Here is an 18,803-nt window from a genome sequence, read left to right as displayed (position 1 = left end):
AAATGTTAACATGTTAATGTGTATTGTTAAATGAAAAAGTGTATATATAAACAAACATTCATACAAAAATGAAAACTACATGACATATTTGCTAAATGCAGGTTTTGGGGATATTTTTACCTCACTTATATTCTTCATCTACACCAAGCAATATAACCTTCAGAAGGGGGGAAATGCTATGATAATAGTAAGTAAGGGATGTAATTTCCACCAGTTTTTCATTTTACTGAAGGGCAACTGGACCAATTAGCTTTTGGCATCTTTAAAGCACTTGGTAACTGGGATAATAAAGCTTTTTAAATACTTTTTATAGTAAAGGTCAATACTAAATATTTTCTGTACAAGTAATTTTCAACATAAGTAATCAAAAATGAATATAAAACATTATATACATTTACACAGACATGTAATCATACAAAATATACACAGGTCATGTTGACCAACGATCAGTTCAGGAGCATTTCATTGCATAGAACAGTAAAAAACAACAAACTAAATATGGACACTTACAGCAATGCTTCAAGCTTTGGTTTATTCTTAAATTAAGTAGCTGCATATCATATCCTGCAGTCTTAATAAATCATTTATTCTGAAAAAGTGGCTCCTTTCATTGTTCCACCCAAACACAGTAAGTTGGTTTTCACAAGCAAAAGTATAATTCCACACATGGAATTAAGGTATGGGTTTATTGTTTCCTTAGTGCACCTGCTATTAGCTGCTTCTATATTTGGAATGCCTTTAAATACTCTTGATAAGAAATCTATTGAATTAAAAAACAAAAGTTCATACTTTTTCACAGCTTTTTTACATATTTTAAAAAGTCTGTACAAGTATATATAAAAATAATTCCAATATGGCACAACAGTGAAATCCTCTACCGAAAACAAACAAACAAAAAAACCCTCTTTTTGATAAATCCTATAAGCATTCCAGAAAAAATTCCCTGCTCTATACAAAGTGAGCTTCCCTGTGTTCCAGTTCTTGCATCCGCTTTGGTCTTAATCTCTGATAAGTGGGCTTCAAGTCTGTATGGGAAATCATTTCAGAACTTGCTTTCTGTTGTTTTGCCTGCTGGCTAGAGGAGCCGGATGAACTCTGGGCAAGCCCAGGACTCACCGTTAGCTTTGGATTCTCATCTTTAATTTCTGCCGTGCAGAGTTTGGGTGCAGAACTCTCTTCATTTGCCTTGGCCTTATTGTGGGAAGGTGGTTTATAAAATGTCCCTGGTGGTGGCTGCAAAGTCCTTGGTGTTCTGAAAGCAGCAGCAAGAGGGTTAGTATCTGGGGAATGTCCTTCCACTGCTGTCCTTGCAGCCTTGATAGGTATTGAATATGGCTTATTGGGAAGTATGGCATTTACTGAATTGCTACCAAGATTGCTCGGTGTAGGTAAGGCACACGTGCTTACAGACTCTTGTGTGCGGTTTTCCTGGGGTACGTTTGTCACAATCATTGCAGTCTTTGCAGTCATGTCGTACTGCTTATACTGTTTATCCCAAGTCTTTTTCAGAGTCTGTAGGTCATAACAAGAAAGTCTACAGCCAGCATTAACTGTTGGAGGTGACTGTGCCTCAGAGACTTCTTCAATAACAGGACTTCTTCCAAGTTTCTCTTGATTGCGAGTGTTTCTCTCATTCAAAACACAGGGAGGAAGCATTTGACCTAGAGGTAAACTCACAGGACGAACAACGGGCTTTGTCCTTTGACAGCGCAGCTGGACTTTGGTTATTTGACGATTAGGTCTCAATAACTGACATACTTTATCACCATCTTCAATTTGGGAGAGAGATTGCTCATTAGCTTGATCCAAAACTGGAGTTGCAGTGTTGCCTAGGAAAGAAAGCAACTTAGTTTTGATTGTCAGATTTGCCATCTGAAACCATGATGTTTGAATAACAGTAGCAAGAAAGCAAGCTGATAAGTACCTAGCATTAAAAAGAAACCAAGTATAACAAGGAATATTGGCTTAGTTTTCCATAAAAGCACGAATAATTGGACCAAAATAACATTCAGGCAAGAGCACCAAAATTAAATGGGGATTTAAGGCATTCAGCTGTGTCTTTGGGGAATTTAAATTTACTCTCTGGTACATGAGTGGACAATTTTGGCTGGGCTGGGGCCACATATCCACACCCTTAAGAAACACCTCTCAAAGGTGTGGGGATGAGGCATATCAAAGAAACCTATGGTGCGATCTCCTACAGAAAACCATGGAGCTCTCAGCCACTTTTCTGTACACTGGAAACCAAACCCATACTTTAAATTACATACAAATACGTTTGTAAATCAGTGATACTCAGTGTGCTGTAGTGGACAGAGTGTGACAGACTAAAGAGACCCAGTCTCAAATCCCTTCTTGGCAATGGAAACTCACTGGGGAAGTGGAAATAGTAAAACCACTCCTTAAATATCTCACTTACCTTGGAACTCCTATTAAGGTTGCTATAAGTTCAACTCCCCTTCACGGATTGCTGCCTTGTCGTGGCGAAGGGGCTTGAGTAACTCAGAGAGGCTATGGGCTATGCTGTGCAGGGACACCCAAGACATACAGGTCATAGTGGAGAGTTCTGATAAACGTGATCCACCTGGAGCAGGAACTGGCAAGCCACTCCAGTATCTTTGCCAAGAAAACTCCATGGACAGAAACAAAAGGCTAAAAGATATGACGCTGGAAGATGAGCCCCTCAGGTTGGAAGATGTCCAACATGCTACTGAGGAAGAGCGGAGGACAAGTAGCTCCAGAGCTAATGAAGTGGTTGGGCCAAAACTGAAAGGACGGCTCAGCTGCAGACGTGCCTGGAATGAAAGGAAAGTTCGATGCTGCAAAGAAAAAATACTGCATAGGAACGTAAGATCTATGAACCTTGGTAAGCTGGATGTGGTCAAACAGGAGATGGCAAGAATAAACATTGACATCCTGGGTGTCAGCGAACTAAAATGGATGGGAATGGGTGAATTCAATTCAGACGATTATCATATCTACTATTGTGCACAAGAATCCTGTAGAAGAAATGGAGTAGCTCTCATAGTCAACAAAAGAGTGGGAAAAGCTGTACTGAGATACAATCTCAAAAATCATAGAATGATTTCAATACGAATCCTTTCAACATCACAGTAAACCAAGTGTATGCACCAACCACCGATGCTGAAGAGGCTGAAATTGACTAATTCTATGAAGACCTACAACACCTTCTAGAACTGACACCAAAAAAAGAGAGAGATGTTCTTCTCATTATAAAGTAGGGAGTCAAGAGATAAAAGGAACAACAGGTAAGTTTGGCCTTGGAGTTTAAAACGAAGCAGGACAAAGGCTAACAGAGTTGTCAAGAGAACAAGATGGTAATCACAAACACTCTTTTCCAACAACACAAGAGACGACTCTACACATGGACATCACCAGATGGGCAATATCGAAATCAGATTTATTATGTTCTCTGCAGCCAAAGATGGAGAAGCTCTATACAGTCAGCAAAAACAAGACCTGGAGCTGATTATGGCTCTGACCATCAGCTTCTTATAGCAAAACTCAAGCTTAAACTGAAGAAAGTAGGAAAAACCACTGGGCTAGTCAGGTATAATCTAAACCATATCCCTTATGAATACACAGTGGAAGTGAAAAACAGATTTAAGGAACTAGATTTGGTGGACAGAGTGCCTGAAGAACTATGCATTGGAGGCTCATAACAGCAAAAATGGATGGAGGCTCATAACAGCTAAAAATAAAAAAATAAAAAATAAAAAAAACCCATCCCAAAGAAAAGGAAATGCAAGAAAGCAAAGTGGCTGTCCAATGAAGCCTTACAAATAGCAGAGAAGAGAAGGGAAACAAAATGCAAGGGAGATAGGGAAAGTTACAGAAAATTGAATGCAGACTACCAAAGAATAACAAGGAGAGACAAGAGGGCCTTCTTAAATGAACAGTACAAAGAAATAGAGGAAAATAATAGAAAGGGAAAAACCAGAGATCCGTTCAAGAAAACTGGAGATATTAAAGGAATCTTTTGTGCAAAGATGGACATGATAAAGGACAAAAATGGGAGGGACCTAACAGAAGAAGACATCAAGAAGAGGTGACAAGAATATATAGAGGAATTACGGTATACCAGAAAGATCTGGATGTCCCAGACAACTCAGATAGTGTGGTTGCTTACCTTGAGCCAGACATCCTGGAGAGCGAAGTCAAGTGGGCCTTAGAAAGCCTGGCTAACAACAAGGCCAGTGGAGATGATGGCCTTCTAGTTGAACTATTTAAAATCTTAAAAGATAACACTGCCAAGGTGCTACACTCAATATGCCAGCAAGTTTGGAAAACTTAACAGTGGCTAGAGGATTAGAAAAGATCAATCTACATCCCAATCCCAAAAAAGTTCAGTGCCAAAGAATACTCCAACTACCGTACAATTGCACTCATTTCACTCACTAGCAAAGTTATGCTCAAAATCCTACAAGGTAGGTTTCAGCAGTATGTAGACCGAGAACTCCCAGAAGTACAAGCTGGATTTTTAAGGGGCAGAGGAACTAGCGACCAAATTGCTAACATTCGCTGGTTTATGGAGAAAGCCAGAGAGTTCCAGAAAAACATCTACTTCTGCTTCATTGACTATGCAAAAGCCTTTCGACTGTGTGGACCACAACAAACTATGGCAAGTTCTTAAAGAAATGGGAGTGCCTGACCATCTTATCTATCTCCTGAGAAATCTATATCTAGGACAGGAAGCAACAGTTCGACCTGGATATGGAACAACTGATTGGTTCAAAATTTGGAAAGGAGTATGACAAGGCCGTATATTGTCTCCCTGCTTATTTAATTTATATGTAGAATACCTCATGTGAAAGGCAGGATTGGATGATTCCCAAACTGGAATTAAGATTGCCGTAAGAAATTTCAACAACCTCCGATATGCAGATGATACCACTCTGATAGCAGAAAGTGAGGAGGAATTAAAGAACCTCTTAATGAAACTGAAAGAGGGAAGTGCAAAAAATGGTCTGAAGCGTGATATAAAAAACTAGATCATGGCCACTGGTCCCATCATCTCCTGGCAAACAGAAGGGGAAGATATGGAGGCAGTGACAGATTTTACTTTCTTGGGCTCCATGATCACTGCAGATAGAGACAGCAGCCACGAAATTAAAAGATGCCTGCTTCTGGGGAGGAAAGCGATGACAGACCTTGACAGCATCTTAAAAAGCAGAGACATCACCTTGCCGACAAAGGTCCTTATAGTCAAAGCTATGGTTTTTCCAGTAGCGATGTATGGAAGTGAGAGCTGGACCATAAAGAAGTCTGACTGCCGAAGAATCGAAGCTTTGAATTGTGGTGCTGGAGAAGATTCTTAAGAGTCCCCTGGACTGCAAGGAAAACAAATCTATCTGTTCTGATGGAAATCAACCCTGAGTGCTCACTAGAAGGACAGATCCTGAAGCGGAGGCTCCAATACCTTGGCCATCTCACGAGAAGAGAAGACTCCCTGGAAAAGACCCTGATGTTGAGAAAATGTGAAGGCAAGAAGAGAAGGGGACGACAGAGGACGAGATGGTTGGACAGTGTCATTGAAGCTACCAACATGAATTTGACCAAACCCCGGGAGGCAGTGGAAGCAGGATGGCCTGGCGTGCTCTGGTCCATGGGGTCACAAAGAGTCGGTCATGACTCAAGGACTAAACAACAACAAAATAAGTTCAACTTGATGGCATATAGTTAGGATTGTCAAGAAGGGATCTGAGACTGGGTCTCCTTAGTTTGTCACTCTGTTTATCCACTACACCACACTGGGTATCAGTGATTTACTACTACACATGAATATATATGCAGAAAAAAGCTTAAGACACTTATTTTAAATGCTTATTACATTGAGAATAACATTACTTCTTGACAATCCTATTGCCTTATGGCAGATATGCAATGGAAAGCCTTAGAGACCTCTTGTTGAACTGCTTCCTACAATGGAATCATTCTGCCTGCTTAGTTCTATTTAGTACGATACACCTTCCTCCTCAATATGTTACAAGAGTAAAAAATTCTGTAGACATCCTTCTAAGTACGATATTTGACTTGTCAAATGAGTTCTGTTGTGTAAAGAACAGCTGGGTAAAAAACAAAAAACCAACAACACTATGGCACACTGCTTTAATGCAGCAGATAGTGGCATGCTCAGAATCATATGCTGTTTTAGTTCAAAAGCAGGCCAAGAACCTGCAGAATGATCTCAAGTAAAGCTGTTTAGATGACTGGCTGTACCATCCAATTTTCTGTGCTAGGTTGGGACTAGTGTCTTTCCAGTTTAGCTTGATACTCCAGTATCAATCATGAGGGAGCTGTAATTGTAATGGTCCTAAACTTTGAAAAAAGAATGCAACCATTCAAGCACTTTGGACATGCCTATCCACTTCATGACCGTGATGAGTGACCGTGCAATACCTACAATAAATCAGCCAAGGAAGAATGAGATGCCTTTTCTGGGAAAGGAAGCCTTGTACAGACAAAGGGAAAGACTAAGAAAAGAACACAAACATCTCTGGCTGGCAGCTGTAAAAATACTGCACTGCTTGAAGCAACTACAAACAGACTGTGATCACTGAGCTACTTTTGTTCATGTACACAGTTATATATATTTTAGACACATACAATAAAGTGGAAGTGGGGAAAAGATTGTACTTGACAAATGTTTATCAGTGTAGGACTACAGGCATTGCTGATTTGCACAGTACTCAGAAAGGTAGTCAATAACTAGCTATCTATATGGAAAAAAATAGCTACTCAATACCATTGTTTAGATAATAAATTATGGATTCACTGAAGTACAAGAGTTAGGCAGTTCTCTGATTAAAAATATATCAGAGAACAATGGCCTAAATCCAAAAGACAACATCCACTGAAGGAACAGCCTCAGTTGATGCAATCAGGGAGGGAGCACTCTCCCCTTCTGATTGTAGCTCTTGGACATATCCCCCCCCCCAACTTCTCCAGAAGGCTGAAGAGCTCCCTGGGACAGTTTGGAGGGGAGCACAGAGGTCTGTAGACAGAAGAGTTAAAAGCATAATGATGGATTTAGGCCTATATCTGTAGCAGCAGGGATTTTTTTACATAAATATGACCCATAGAAGCTGGCCTAGAAACCCATGCTTGTAATTAAGGAAACTGACCTTGTTCTTTTGTAGGTTGAATGTGGTTTTCTGAAAGTGAGAAAGATGGAGGCTCAGGAGAATTTTTCCTGCAAATGGTCTGTTTTGCTCCAAGTTCATAATTGCATTCTGAGAAAGAATTAAAAGAATTCTATATAATAATCAAATCTCAACAGAAAAGCTCTGTCTGATGGTCAGTCCAGGCTTGAGGCATAATAGTGCTGCTCTGTAGGCTGTACAGAAAGCATCACTACCTGCTCATTTAGCCTTTCTACACCAGGATGATGCTGATGATGCTGATGATTTAATTGCAATGAGTTCTTGTGGTATGTTCTGTATCACTAGAATTCCACTGTAATAGCAGTAGGGGTAGCAGTATTTGGTTTAATGTACACTCCTTGTATCAAATACATCTGCAAAAATATCTCATGTCTCTTCTGGATAAGGCCAACTTACTGGCAGTCAGGGTGCACGTAACTTTCCATTTGTTGACATCACACACAAAAAACAACAACATGGGACTTTACAATTCCAATGTATTACACTGGCTGGGACAAAAAAGGGCCAAAATGGCATAAAGCAACAAATCAGATGCGACAATTTTTGTCCCACTTGGTATATATCTGTCAAAAAGCTGCACAAGGAAAATGGCTGAAACCTGGGAGATCCTTTGTTCAATTCTGCAGGTGAAAATGCCGAAGAATGCCTGACCTTCAAGTATAGTTCTATGTGAATTGTCCAAAAAGAAAAAGTGACTGAGACCCTGAAATAGTGTATTCTGGTGCATAAATAGGAATTATGTTGTATTTATATACCTCTCTGGCAATGTATTAAACATGCAAACTAACCTGTCACTAGAATATCCGAATTTCTCTGGATGCCTTTACTGCCATCTGTTTCATCCACTGATGTGAGTGTTTCTGAATTTTTCTTCTCATTCTGGATTAATGGAACATTCTGTCAATAGCAATAACATTAGAAATAAAACAGTGTTTTAAAAACTGGGTTAAACAGTATAAATAAAATGCAAAACATTTTTTCTCAACAGGTACTCACTTCTTTCACAGCAATGCAGGGCATTGCTTTTCTCTGCTGATAACGTTCTCTATCTTCAGCTAATAAAACTGTTTGAACACAAGAAATATTTTCATCTGATTGAGTGGCAGTAGACACAGGCTGTACTGAAATGTCAAAAATCTTCTCATAGTAGGTAATGAGGAGCTCCACTATTCGGGCTTGATACGGATAATCCACAAGTGAAGAGAGAGAAAGTGTTGCATCTGTCTGACGTGGCCTAATCAGGGTTGGGCCAAATATAATGCCAAGGTTGCTAGCAGACATTTTATTTTCATCAGATTCTTCAGTAACCCTACAGAAAGGAACAGCAAAAAACGGAGCCAATTTGAACGTTCCAGCCTATTACAAACGAAATACAGCATCATCAACTGAAATAAAAATTCACGTGAATGTTGAAATTAATATGGCTGAATATAACAAAGAAGAGGCAGGTCCTCAAGGCATTCATATCTCATAGTTCCTCATTATAAGATCTACAAAGACATGTACTATTTTTAAATAAACATTCAAAGCATATTTCTGAATGTATGTCTAAACTCACAGAAGTTCTCTTACCTGTGAAGATGACCTAAAAGAAACTGGAGAGTGTTATAGTTTGGTGCTGGCAGCAGTTTCAGAAGATCTTTGATTTTGAGAATGATTCTATTCAGTTCAATACATACTGACTGCCTTTTCTTTGATCTGGGACTCATCTGTTTCATATGCAATTCCTCATTAATATTCTGGCTCTCCTTTGCAAGTCCAATGAATTCATTGTAAAGCCGAAATAAAATCAAAGGTTCAGGGAGCTGGAGGAAAGAACAACAGAAATTTCAGTCTGCAATTTTAGTCAATTTAAGTTTATGTCCTCTTGTCTAGTCTAGTTCCTCTTCTTTTCTGGCCAGCTTCTGGACTTGATATTTACTGATCCCATTCAGCCACTTCATAAACAGCATACAGCAAGCAAGCAACATAGTATTCATGGGGGGGGGGGGGAAGAAACCAGTGCTTAAGAATTGTAGATGTTCTTCAAATGGTGCATAAACATGATATATAAACAAAGATCAGAAACAGAATCCCTATGGGTAATGATATTACTGTTATGTTTACAATGCCAAATATAACCTTTTAACCTTGAAAAAACCCTCCATCCAACTTCATTTCATTTTCAAATGGGACAGTGGTTAACTATTAACCACTTAAACTACAGTGAGTCTGAAAAGTTGAAAGGCATTGGCTTTTAGGGAGACTTAACTTCAGCTTCACATTCAACTGAGAGGGTGACCTTGGGGGCTGTCATCTTCATCCTAATCTCCAAAACTGTTGCAAAGCTACATGTTCACTAAAATGTGAACTGATTAATCATCACTGTCAATTTTTCATATAAAAGGAGGAAAATGAAAGGGAAATCTCGTAGTTTTGATGACTAATATATCAGCTCTTCAACCATTATAGTCATACTGCCACACTGCTGAAATAGGACCTTTGCTTCAGGGAAAAGAACAGAGAGGAAGCCTATCAAAGGACACTCATCACTCTCCATTTCCTGAAATCTCAGTGTGATTGAGATAGCTTGCTGCCCCTATATCCTAATATTATTGTCAACATAGGATTTGGTTCTTTCCTTCTCCAAATATCTAGAAATCAGCGTGTGGGGATTGGTAGGAATTACTTGGAATGTCAAGGCCCTTTTGTACCCTTAACGTGTGTGGGAGACTCCCAAGGGAACCCAGTATCAGGCTGACCACCATGCCTTCCACTCCTGTCAACTCCTGCATGAGTTCTCCATGGCCACCTTACCCTTGACAGATAATGACATGACAGGCAAGAGCACTATCACCACCACCCTCAGAATCCCCCATGGAGATAGATGACTTGAGAATTTCAGGAGGAGCCTACCCTGAGAATCCAAAGGACAGGGAAGTTTCAGAAAAAACTGTGGGGCTCAGGTTTGGAAGAGTTTTCAAACTGTTTTCCAAATTACGGCACTGTGCTTGTATTATTGTTCCAATGGGAAGATTTAAGCACTGAGAATTTGTTTCTGAAGAAAGATTGTGAAACAGGAAATATTGCTACAAGGTTTATCAGGAGCTTGAGGCTTGTCAAACACAAACCATAAGTGCCTTTGTAAATATTTGGAAAACATTTTATAAACAATGGATTTATGAATCATATGAACTGTGGAAATCTCTATTGCGGCTGATTACATCTCTTTCTGATTATACTACAATAAGAAGTGTTAATGATTGTAAAGAAGTGAGTTCTAAGAGGCTTTGTCATAGAACGTTATGTGTTGCATTAAGTAAAATTGGACTGTAGTTTTTAGAGATGAAGAATATTTTATCAGATGTTTTAAATTTGTTTTAAAATTTGTTCTAATTAATGATGTTTTAATACTGTTTAGGTTTAATCATATTTAAATAATGATAATCATGTGTGATCAAGTTAATTCTGACTTACGCCAACCCTTTTCATGGTGTCTCAAGTAGAGTGCTCAGAAGTGGTTTACCATTCCCTTCATTTGGGGGTGCCCTGGGACTGTGCAGCTTCCCCAAGACCATACAGGCTGACTCTATTCATAGGCCTTTCTGAAATGCACAGTGGGGAACTAAATTCACAACCACTGACTCTGCAGCTAGATACCTAAACAACTGAGCTATCCAGCCAGCTGTGTTAATATTTTACTCTTAATACATTAATCTATAGCACTTTAAAACATGTATTTTTTGCACCTGTTGCACACCACCTTGGATCGCTTCCCTGGGAAAAAGGTGGGAAATAAACGAAGTAAGCAGCTAAGATATGAAATAATACTTTTCGATTTGAATTGTGTCTGAAAGAGAACACCCCAAATATTTACTAAGTACCAAGCATTTTATTAAAGGTCACAGATAAATTTGCTTAACACTATCTGGTTCAATTTATAAAACCACAAGCAAGAAGATTTTCTTTTCTCCTATTTGTGAGTTAAAACTCTGAGCAGCACATAAACTGTGAGCAACATTCTGTAGTATGCAACACCTTTTATTTAAAGCAGAAGCTTAAATGACAACTCCTACTCCTTTATGAGTGAGTGTAGTTTTTTTGAAGATTCAACTCTTTGGAGCACTAAAGTGAACATTTAAAAGTAAGGCTCTGTTCTCCATACCCCATCTGTGTGAGGAAGGTAGGTGAATATGACAACAACTGATCTTTAGTCTTCTCAGAGATCTAACGGTTTCAGAGAAGCCAGTGACTCCAAGGTGCTTTCTTGCTGTATTGTTTATTTATATGCTGGCTTTAATTCTCTAATCTAAAGACCTCTAGTCTAATATCAACATCTCTGTATCCTCACAATTTAAAACAGACATTCCTAAAACGGAGGGGGGGGGGAATCCTTAGGTTTTTAGCAAAAAGATACTGCTGAGACGGCACCTCAAAATATTTTAGAAATCAAAACCACATATCAACCTCCCATCCTCACTCAAACACAGGGAGACACTCTTCTTCTGACTACTGGGCAACTCAGTGGTTCAGGTATCTGGCTATGGAACCAGAGAGTGAGAGTTTGATTCCCAGTGTGCCTCCTTAAGTGGAACTGGACTCAATGATCCATGGGGTCCTTCCAGCTCTAAGATGAGGATGATATTATATATTATTTACTGCCACCCTAAGCACTGTAGCGTAATTCCATTAGTCACCCCATTCCATATACAGAACATAATTAATGATATGGGAGAGGTGAAATGCAGAAGAAGGTATCTTGATAGTGTCAAAATTTACAAATAGCAGGCTGGCAGTGTCCTATCTACCATTAGATCACCTTTCCAGTGCATTCCAACCAATCTTTATTTGGTGTAGGAAAATCTTTGGTTCAGTGGGGTCTGTGCTAAGTAAGCATAGAGCAAATCCCTCTTTGGGGTGAATCTCATCTCTCACTTTTACTTACAGTGGAATATAAGATTCAAAAAAGGTATCAATGTGCCCCATGTTCTGAGTGTGAGGTAAGGGTGTTTATCTGTGGTCTTGATTTCCTTAATATAGTTGGTGTGCAACTTCAACAATATACTCTTGCTTCAAACCAAGATCTTCTCCTTCCTTTGGGAATCACAAATTTTGATGGGTAAAAATGGGACCAACAATCAGAGTAGAGACTGTTATTTATTGTAGTGGTCCCCAACCTTGGGCCTCCAGATGTTCTTGGACTACACCTCCCAGAATCCTTCACCACCAGTTCTGCTGGCCAGGATTTCTGGGAGCTGATGTCCAACAACATCTGGAGGCCCAAGGTTTGAGAACACTGATATATTGGAAGGAGTGGAGAATACAATTTTTGTCAATCTTAGTAGAACTAATTCAAATTGATTTAATTGTTGCTTTATATCCAATTAGGAAGTTAGATAGAATTTACAACACAAACTCTATATACTAGAAATGAAGACTTCTATCACATGAGGTGGGCATATCTAATTATTCAGTGGCTTTGAAAATTAGTTGAAAGAGCTAGCAAATGAATATTCAGTTATGACTAATTATTTTGAACATTTTTAGAATTATTTCAATGTACTGTTCAACACACAACTCTTTGATATCACATTTATTCATAATTCTAAGGTTTATAATAGCAAAGTACTGAAAGGTACTTAAAATCATGTATAAAGAATGGATAAATGAGGTATAACATTTGTCACATTTACTAAGCATTAGTGAGATAACAAGCACAAGAAACAGCTGAATCTTAACCTTGCAACAATCTTTTTTCTAATTATAGGAAGAAAAATTATGATACAGATTAGTTATATATAATTGTTTTCCTATTAGATCACTGCAGATCACATGACATCCAATAGTAACTTGCAACTAGAGTAGGCTGGCTGAATTTAACTGAATGTACAGAGGAATGACCCCCACTGGGCCTATTCAAGTTGCAATTTACTAATGGATTTACGCTATTATTTGCTATTTTGTGTAATTTAAATTGCCAAATTATAATTTTATGGTAAGACAGGTAGGTGATCAACTATTTAAGTACAAATAAGGATAAGGCTAACCAATCAGGACTTGCCCAGACCACTTTCCTCTCCACAAGTGAGGAATAAAGCAATTGTTTTGGACAAAGATTTTAAAATCTAATGATTTAAAGCATATTCCTTGATCCTCTCCCACTCTTTCAGTTTAGAATAAGACAGCAAAGATGTGCCAGATGCATATCTGAACCAAAAAGATTAGGCATATTTACCTGGCGAAGATATAATTTAAGGACATTGCTTATATCATGGGCATAGAGGTCAGATAATTCCACCAAGTCCTTTCCATTTTCAAATGCTTGACAAAGTTTTTCTACTCTTGATTTTGCTCCATTCACACGGTATATACCCTTAAATAGAAAGAAAATAATAATTAACTGAAAATCCAAAAATGGATTTGAGACAGAGAAGTTCTGAGACTGAATATTTGTGAAATCTTCACCTTCACATTTAGGGCTCTGCTTTCAATTTCAGAGGTACATTTCTTTATGATGAATGGAATTCCATCAGGGCTATTTTTGGCAGCTTGACTAAATTCAACTCCAAATAGATGAAGCCTTCCATGAAGCTTTTTGTGCCCACACTGAATAGCTAAAGTCTCCAGACATTTCTTGTGACAGGCGAGTGAACACTAGAAGGAAAGTAGAAAGGAGGAACCATTGAAAGTAAGTTTTAAAAAGAGAGCAAGTTTTATAAATCTGATCATAATACTTAGCATTCATATGATCAGATTACAGTGGAACCTCTACTTAAGAACATCCCTACTTAAGAACAATCCAACTTAAGAACAGCTCCGTTCACTAAATTTTGCTTCTACTTGAGAACGGAGCTCCAAGATAAGAACAGGGGAAAAAAACTTTCCTGCCCTTTTTTTAACCTTAGGTCATTTTAGGCAGATCTCTTAGATTAAAAAAAATTTCTCCCCCTAGTGGTAGATTACAGATTAACCGGCTTTGCATTAGTTCCTATGGGAGCTACCGCTTCAGCGTACAAACATGCCTGTACATAAGGACAAAAAACAGCCGGAATGGATTAATCGGTTTTCAATGCATTCCTATGGGAAATTTTGCTTCAACTTAAGAACATTTCAATTTAAGAACACCATTCCAATACGGATCAAATTCTTAAGTAGAGGTTCCACTGTAGTTTCTATGGACGGAAAAGAGCAGATACGGATTAAATGGTTTTCAATGAATTCCTATGGGAAATGCAGATTCGACATAAGAACTTTTCGACTTGAGAACCGCCTTCCAATACAGATTAAGTTCTTAAGTAGAGACCCCACTGTAATCTGCTCTAATACAGCAACTATAGGAAAGGTAGCCATTCAAATATTTTGTACTGATTGCGCAGTGGAACAACATCTTGTCCAAGACAAGGGCTTCAGGCTCTCTGCCAAGGCTTCATTAGTTACTGCAGTGAGAAAAGGGTCCAACTGTGCTCACCTGCCAAAGGGGTAAAGATATACAGTGGTGCCTCGCATAGCGACGTTAATCCGTCCTAGAAAAAACGTTGCTAAGCGATAACATCGCTAAGCGAAATTAAAAAGCCCATAGAAACGCATTAAAATGCGATGAATGTGTTCCTATGGGCTTAAAAACTCACCTTAAAGCGAAAATCCTCCATAGCGCCGCCATTTTCGCTGCCTCTTAAGCGAGGAAAAACAACGGGTGGCCATTTTGTTTTCCCGGCGGCCATTTTGAAACCGCGATAAACTGTTAAAAAAGGATCGCTTTGCCATGATCGCTTCCCCGCGATCATCGCAAAGCGAAAAAAACCCATAGGGACCATCGCAAAGCGATCGCTTTTGCGATAGCAAAAAGTCAGTCATTAAGCGATTTCGTCGCTCAACGGAGCGATCGCTAAGCGAGGCATCACTGTATAGAGAAGATGTACGCCACCAGTTTCCAATACTGTATTATCTTTTATTTCATAAATGAAGTAATGAAATATTGCCTACACAGTATTATCTCCATAAAGTGCAAATCTCTCTACAGTGATTAAATGGCAACTCCTGCGTTTGAATGAAAAACAGTCATGATCTCTAGCTATGGATCTCCTTTCTAACATATGGTTTGGATGTTGATCTCAATTATTCCCAGGAGAAGTATGCTATTTGGGGGGGGCTTCTACTGCAATGGGGAGCAGGTAGGGGAAAGAGTTATTATCAGAACAACTGAGAGGGCAAATCAGCATCACCCTATCTGGTGGGTCTCCTTATCTAGTAGTTACCTCTCACCTTCAAAGTATATCACAGTGGCACAAGTTTTAAACCAAGAGCCTTGTGGCACAGTGGTCAAACAGCTGTACTGCAGCCAAAACTGTGCTCACGACCTGGGGTTCAATCCCGGGTAGCCAGCTCAAGGTTGACTCAGCCTTCTATCCTTCCGAGGTTGGTAAAATGAGTACCGAGCTTGCTGGGGGGGCAATGTGTAGCCTGCATAATTAACTTGTAAACCGCCCAGAGAGTGCTTGAAGCACTATGGGGCGGTATATAAGCAGCATGCTTTTGCTTTTACTGTTCCTCACACAGCTTGACTGCAGTGTCAAAGCAAAATATTTCTTACCTCTTCACATTCTGCTCCATGGAATACCACCAGACTATCACATTCTCTACATTTTGATGGAGCCCTCAGCTTCCGCAGTTTGTGTGTTTGTGCTGCCTTGGACAGAACAGTATTTCGGAAAGGTCCAGGTGAACTAGTAATTTCAGATGCTAGATCATTTAAACCTTTAAACACAAAGTTCTACCATTAGCTCTGAGAAAATCTCAGCAGGAAATTAAGTTGTCATAAATTGGACATATATTTGCATAGACCAATGGGAGTGCTGGAGGGGCGGAGTCACGAGGTATAAGAGACTCAGTAGTAGTAGTAGTAGTTTAGATAAGGTTTAGGTAGGGTTTGGAGATGAAGAATTTGAGTGTTAGAGTGTTGAGAGAGTTTTGGAGTTTGGGCAGGAGAATGGTGGTTGATGGTGGATAAAGAAGAATGTTTGTTTAAGAGTTAACATTGTTCTGTCAACACCTGTATAATTTCTAGTTGGTTCTTTTAAAATGGCATATGGCCTGGACATCTATTATTAATAATAGGTATTGTTGATGAAATCAACTGGTGGCAGCTCACGTAATGTGAGCTCTTTGTATGGTGAAACAATCAGGGGCTACGTGGATTTGTGACACTTACTAACACATTTATTGTTGTATAAGCTTTTACATACTGTAATCAACTTCATGTGGGAAATGGAGTAATTATCTGCAACTGTAGTTACACACACACATAGTTCCAAATGAAAATGAGGCATGAATGCAACTATGGGTATGTCTTAAGAATTTTTAAACATTTGGGCTCTAGCAATTGTAAACTTACGCCATGATGAATTTGCTAACCTTTAAAGGTTCCCCTTGACAATTTTTTTGTCCAGTCGTGTTCGACTCTAGGGGGCGGTGCTCATCCCTGTTTCCAAGCCATAGAGCCAGCGTTTTGTCCGAAGACAATCTTCTGTGGTCACATGGCCAGTGCGACTTAGACACGGAACGCTGCTACCTTCCCACCGAGGTGGTCCCTATTTATCTACTTGCATTTGCATGCTTTCGAACCGCTAGGCTGGCAGGAGCTGGGACAAGTGACAGGTGCTCACCCCGTCATGTGGATTCGATCTTACGACTGCTTGGTCTTCTGACCCTGCAGCACAGGCTTCTGTGGTTTAGCCCGCAGCGCCACCACCGCTAACCTTTAAGATACCACATAACTCTTTTTGTTCTTCTCAGAGCTCTGAATATTGTTCAATAGGTGATCTACTGCACTTATTAAGCTTAAACTATTAAAAAATGCTAGTTTTTAAGCTATAAAACCACAAAGCTGCAACACATTAACTTGACTACCCCTCTGGAAAGCACTATATTCAACAAAAGTCTTCACAGGATTATGCTATTGCAGAAAGAAGAAAAGAGTCAGGCTAACTGATATACCTGTAATCTTTTTCCTGATACTCTGGCTCTAGAACCCACACTTCATGTTCACAAAATATTTTGTTTTGTATCAACAGCAGCACATGCCATGTAGTCCAAGAAGAAACATCCAAAATAGAAGCAAAACTGTCCCTTTTATATAAACTGAAGCAGGGTTCATCTGAAGTGGAGTTGCCCCTTATTCAAAGGACCTAAGTGGGTTCTGGACTGATTTTTTCCCTATCTATACCCTGCAGACACAGTGCTTAAAACCTGCACTGCTTAAAACATCCAACAGAAGCATTTAAAAACCTATACATATAACTTCCACATACTGTATACATACAGTATTCAGGCACTTACTTCTATCTCCAAATGTGAACTGTGTACTTTTCCATTCACATGCTTTGGAGAAAGGCCCAGATATGAGAGCATAATTCTGAGCAAGCATGTGGAAGACTGCAGCCTTGGGGCTCAGGAACAACTGTATCATTTAGTAATTTTCTAGAATAGCTCACATGTCTGTACTTCTGTTTTTGGAAAACTTGAATTTTGGTTAAGTCATGCATTTCTACGTGCTCAAATATTACTGTGGGCTTTGAAGTCCCCTGTTAAAACATCACCTGAGTCAGAAGAAAAACCTGCTTATTTCTTTCCACTGTGTTATCAAACAGGTGTTTAGCAGATGCATTAAGCATGACTGAGCAACTATACCTAAATTTTTCAAAACTGCAGGAGACAGTTCAGGTCCCTCTTATAGTGTATCCTCTCAGCTTAACATAATCTACTTCTTTGATCCAATAAGGAAGACATTCCAGTTATCTCATCCATCACATTAAAGAAGGACCTTCATATTTATATCATAGCAATGTCTAGTTTTTATGACAACGGAAGAGTTTAGCTTAAAACTCCAAGGTACATTACCACAATCCGAAGGAGAGGGTGGTTCTCTTTCATCAAGATCATCTGCAGATGACATTGTACCAGTAGATGGGGTTCGGGGAAGCCTTCTTTTAAAGTCACCTATCAAAGAGCCAAGAATAATTAATATTTAAAAAACAAGTAATTAAAAAAACCCTTTCAATGCAAGCATTATTCATACTCATTATATTTTGGCCCTAGTAAGTGTTTGAAGACTAATATTAGTACCTGGACTTGCAGATGGAGAGTCTACAGATCGTGATTCACTGCTGCCTCCAGCACTTTCAGAATCGCTGCACATTCCTCCACTTTGGTTACCAACTGACCAGGATCTGAATGGTGGCGGCCCTCGTACAGCTTTAAAAAAAAAGTGGTATGGATTTAACTATTTAGGATCCTCTTCAGACACAAAGAGGTTCCTCTCAATCTTATGGTTTAGGCATGTTTTTACTTTTTTTTAAAATCAAAAACACCTTTCTTTACTGGAGAGTATGGAAGTGAATAAAACAACTACACATTATCTAAGTTTCCATGGGCTACTCTCTTTGGCATGGTTCCTCTGAGGACTTGTAGTTTTGCTACATCTGCTCAGAGGACTGATGGACTTTTATACCTAATACATTGTCGTGGCAGAAAGAACTACCTCACAAGGCAGGAATATGATTAACAACCAGCAATAGATTTTTACAAATCAACCCAAAAGGTTAAACAAAATACTACTAGGTTCTGATGTCAATTGTTGAAGCA

At 39.2% G+C, this 18,803-nt stretch overlaps 1 protein-coding gene across 2 annotated transcripts in view; it reads right to left on the bottom strand.

Annotated features, from left to right (window-relative positions):
* The window catches only part of ARHGAP29 (Rho GTPase activating protein 29), a 92,032-nt gene continuing 73,229 nt past the window's right edge, over positions 1–18,803 (bottom strand). Inside the window, exons 15-24 of one of the 2 annotated variants that reach the window (XM_072997974.2) lie at positions 18,285–18,413; positions 18,060–18,158; positions 15,754–15,917; positions 13,629–13,817; positions 13,399–13,536; positions 8,757–8,989; positions 8,181–8,493; positions 7,973–8,081; positions 7,146–7,253; positions 1–1,829 (exon numbers count right to left, since the gene is read on the bottom strand). In XM_072997974.2, the coding sequence (XP_072854075.2) occupies positions 949–1,829; positions 7,146–7,253; positions 7,973–8,081; positions 8,181–8,493; positions 8,757–8,989; positions 13,399–13,536; positions 13,629–13,817; positions 15,754–15,917; positions 18,060–18,158; positions 18,285–18,413 (2,363 nt within the window). In that variant the 3' untranslated portion in view covers positions 1–948. Of the gene's footprint in view, positions 1,830–2,085; positions 2,796–7,145; positions 7,254–7,972; positions 8,082–8,180; positions 8,494–8,756; positions 8,990–13,398; positions 13,537–13,628; positions 13,818–15,753; positions 15,918–18,059; positions 18,159–18,284; positions 18,414–18,803 lie in introns of those variants that run through there. The other variant, XM_072997975.2, reaches the window with a different exon arrangement.

This window comes from Pogona vitticeps, chromosome 4, assembly GCF_051106095.1.
Source record: "Pogona vitticeps strain Pit_001003342236 chromosome 4, PviZW2.1, whole genome shotgun sequence".
Taxonomy (NCBI): domain Eukaryota; kingdom Metazoa; phylum Chordata; class Lepidosauria; order Squamata; family Agamidae; genus Pogona; species Pogona vitticeps.
Note: the sequence above shows the minus strand (reverse complement) of the source record. Positions and strands in the feature narration are given on the sequence as shown.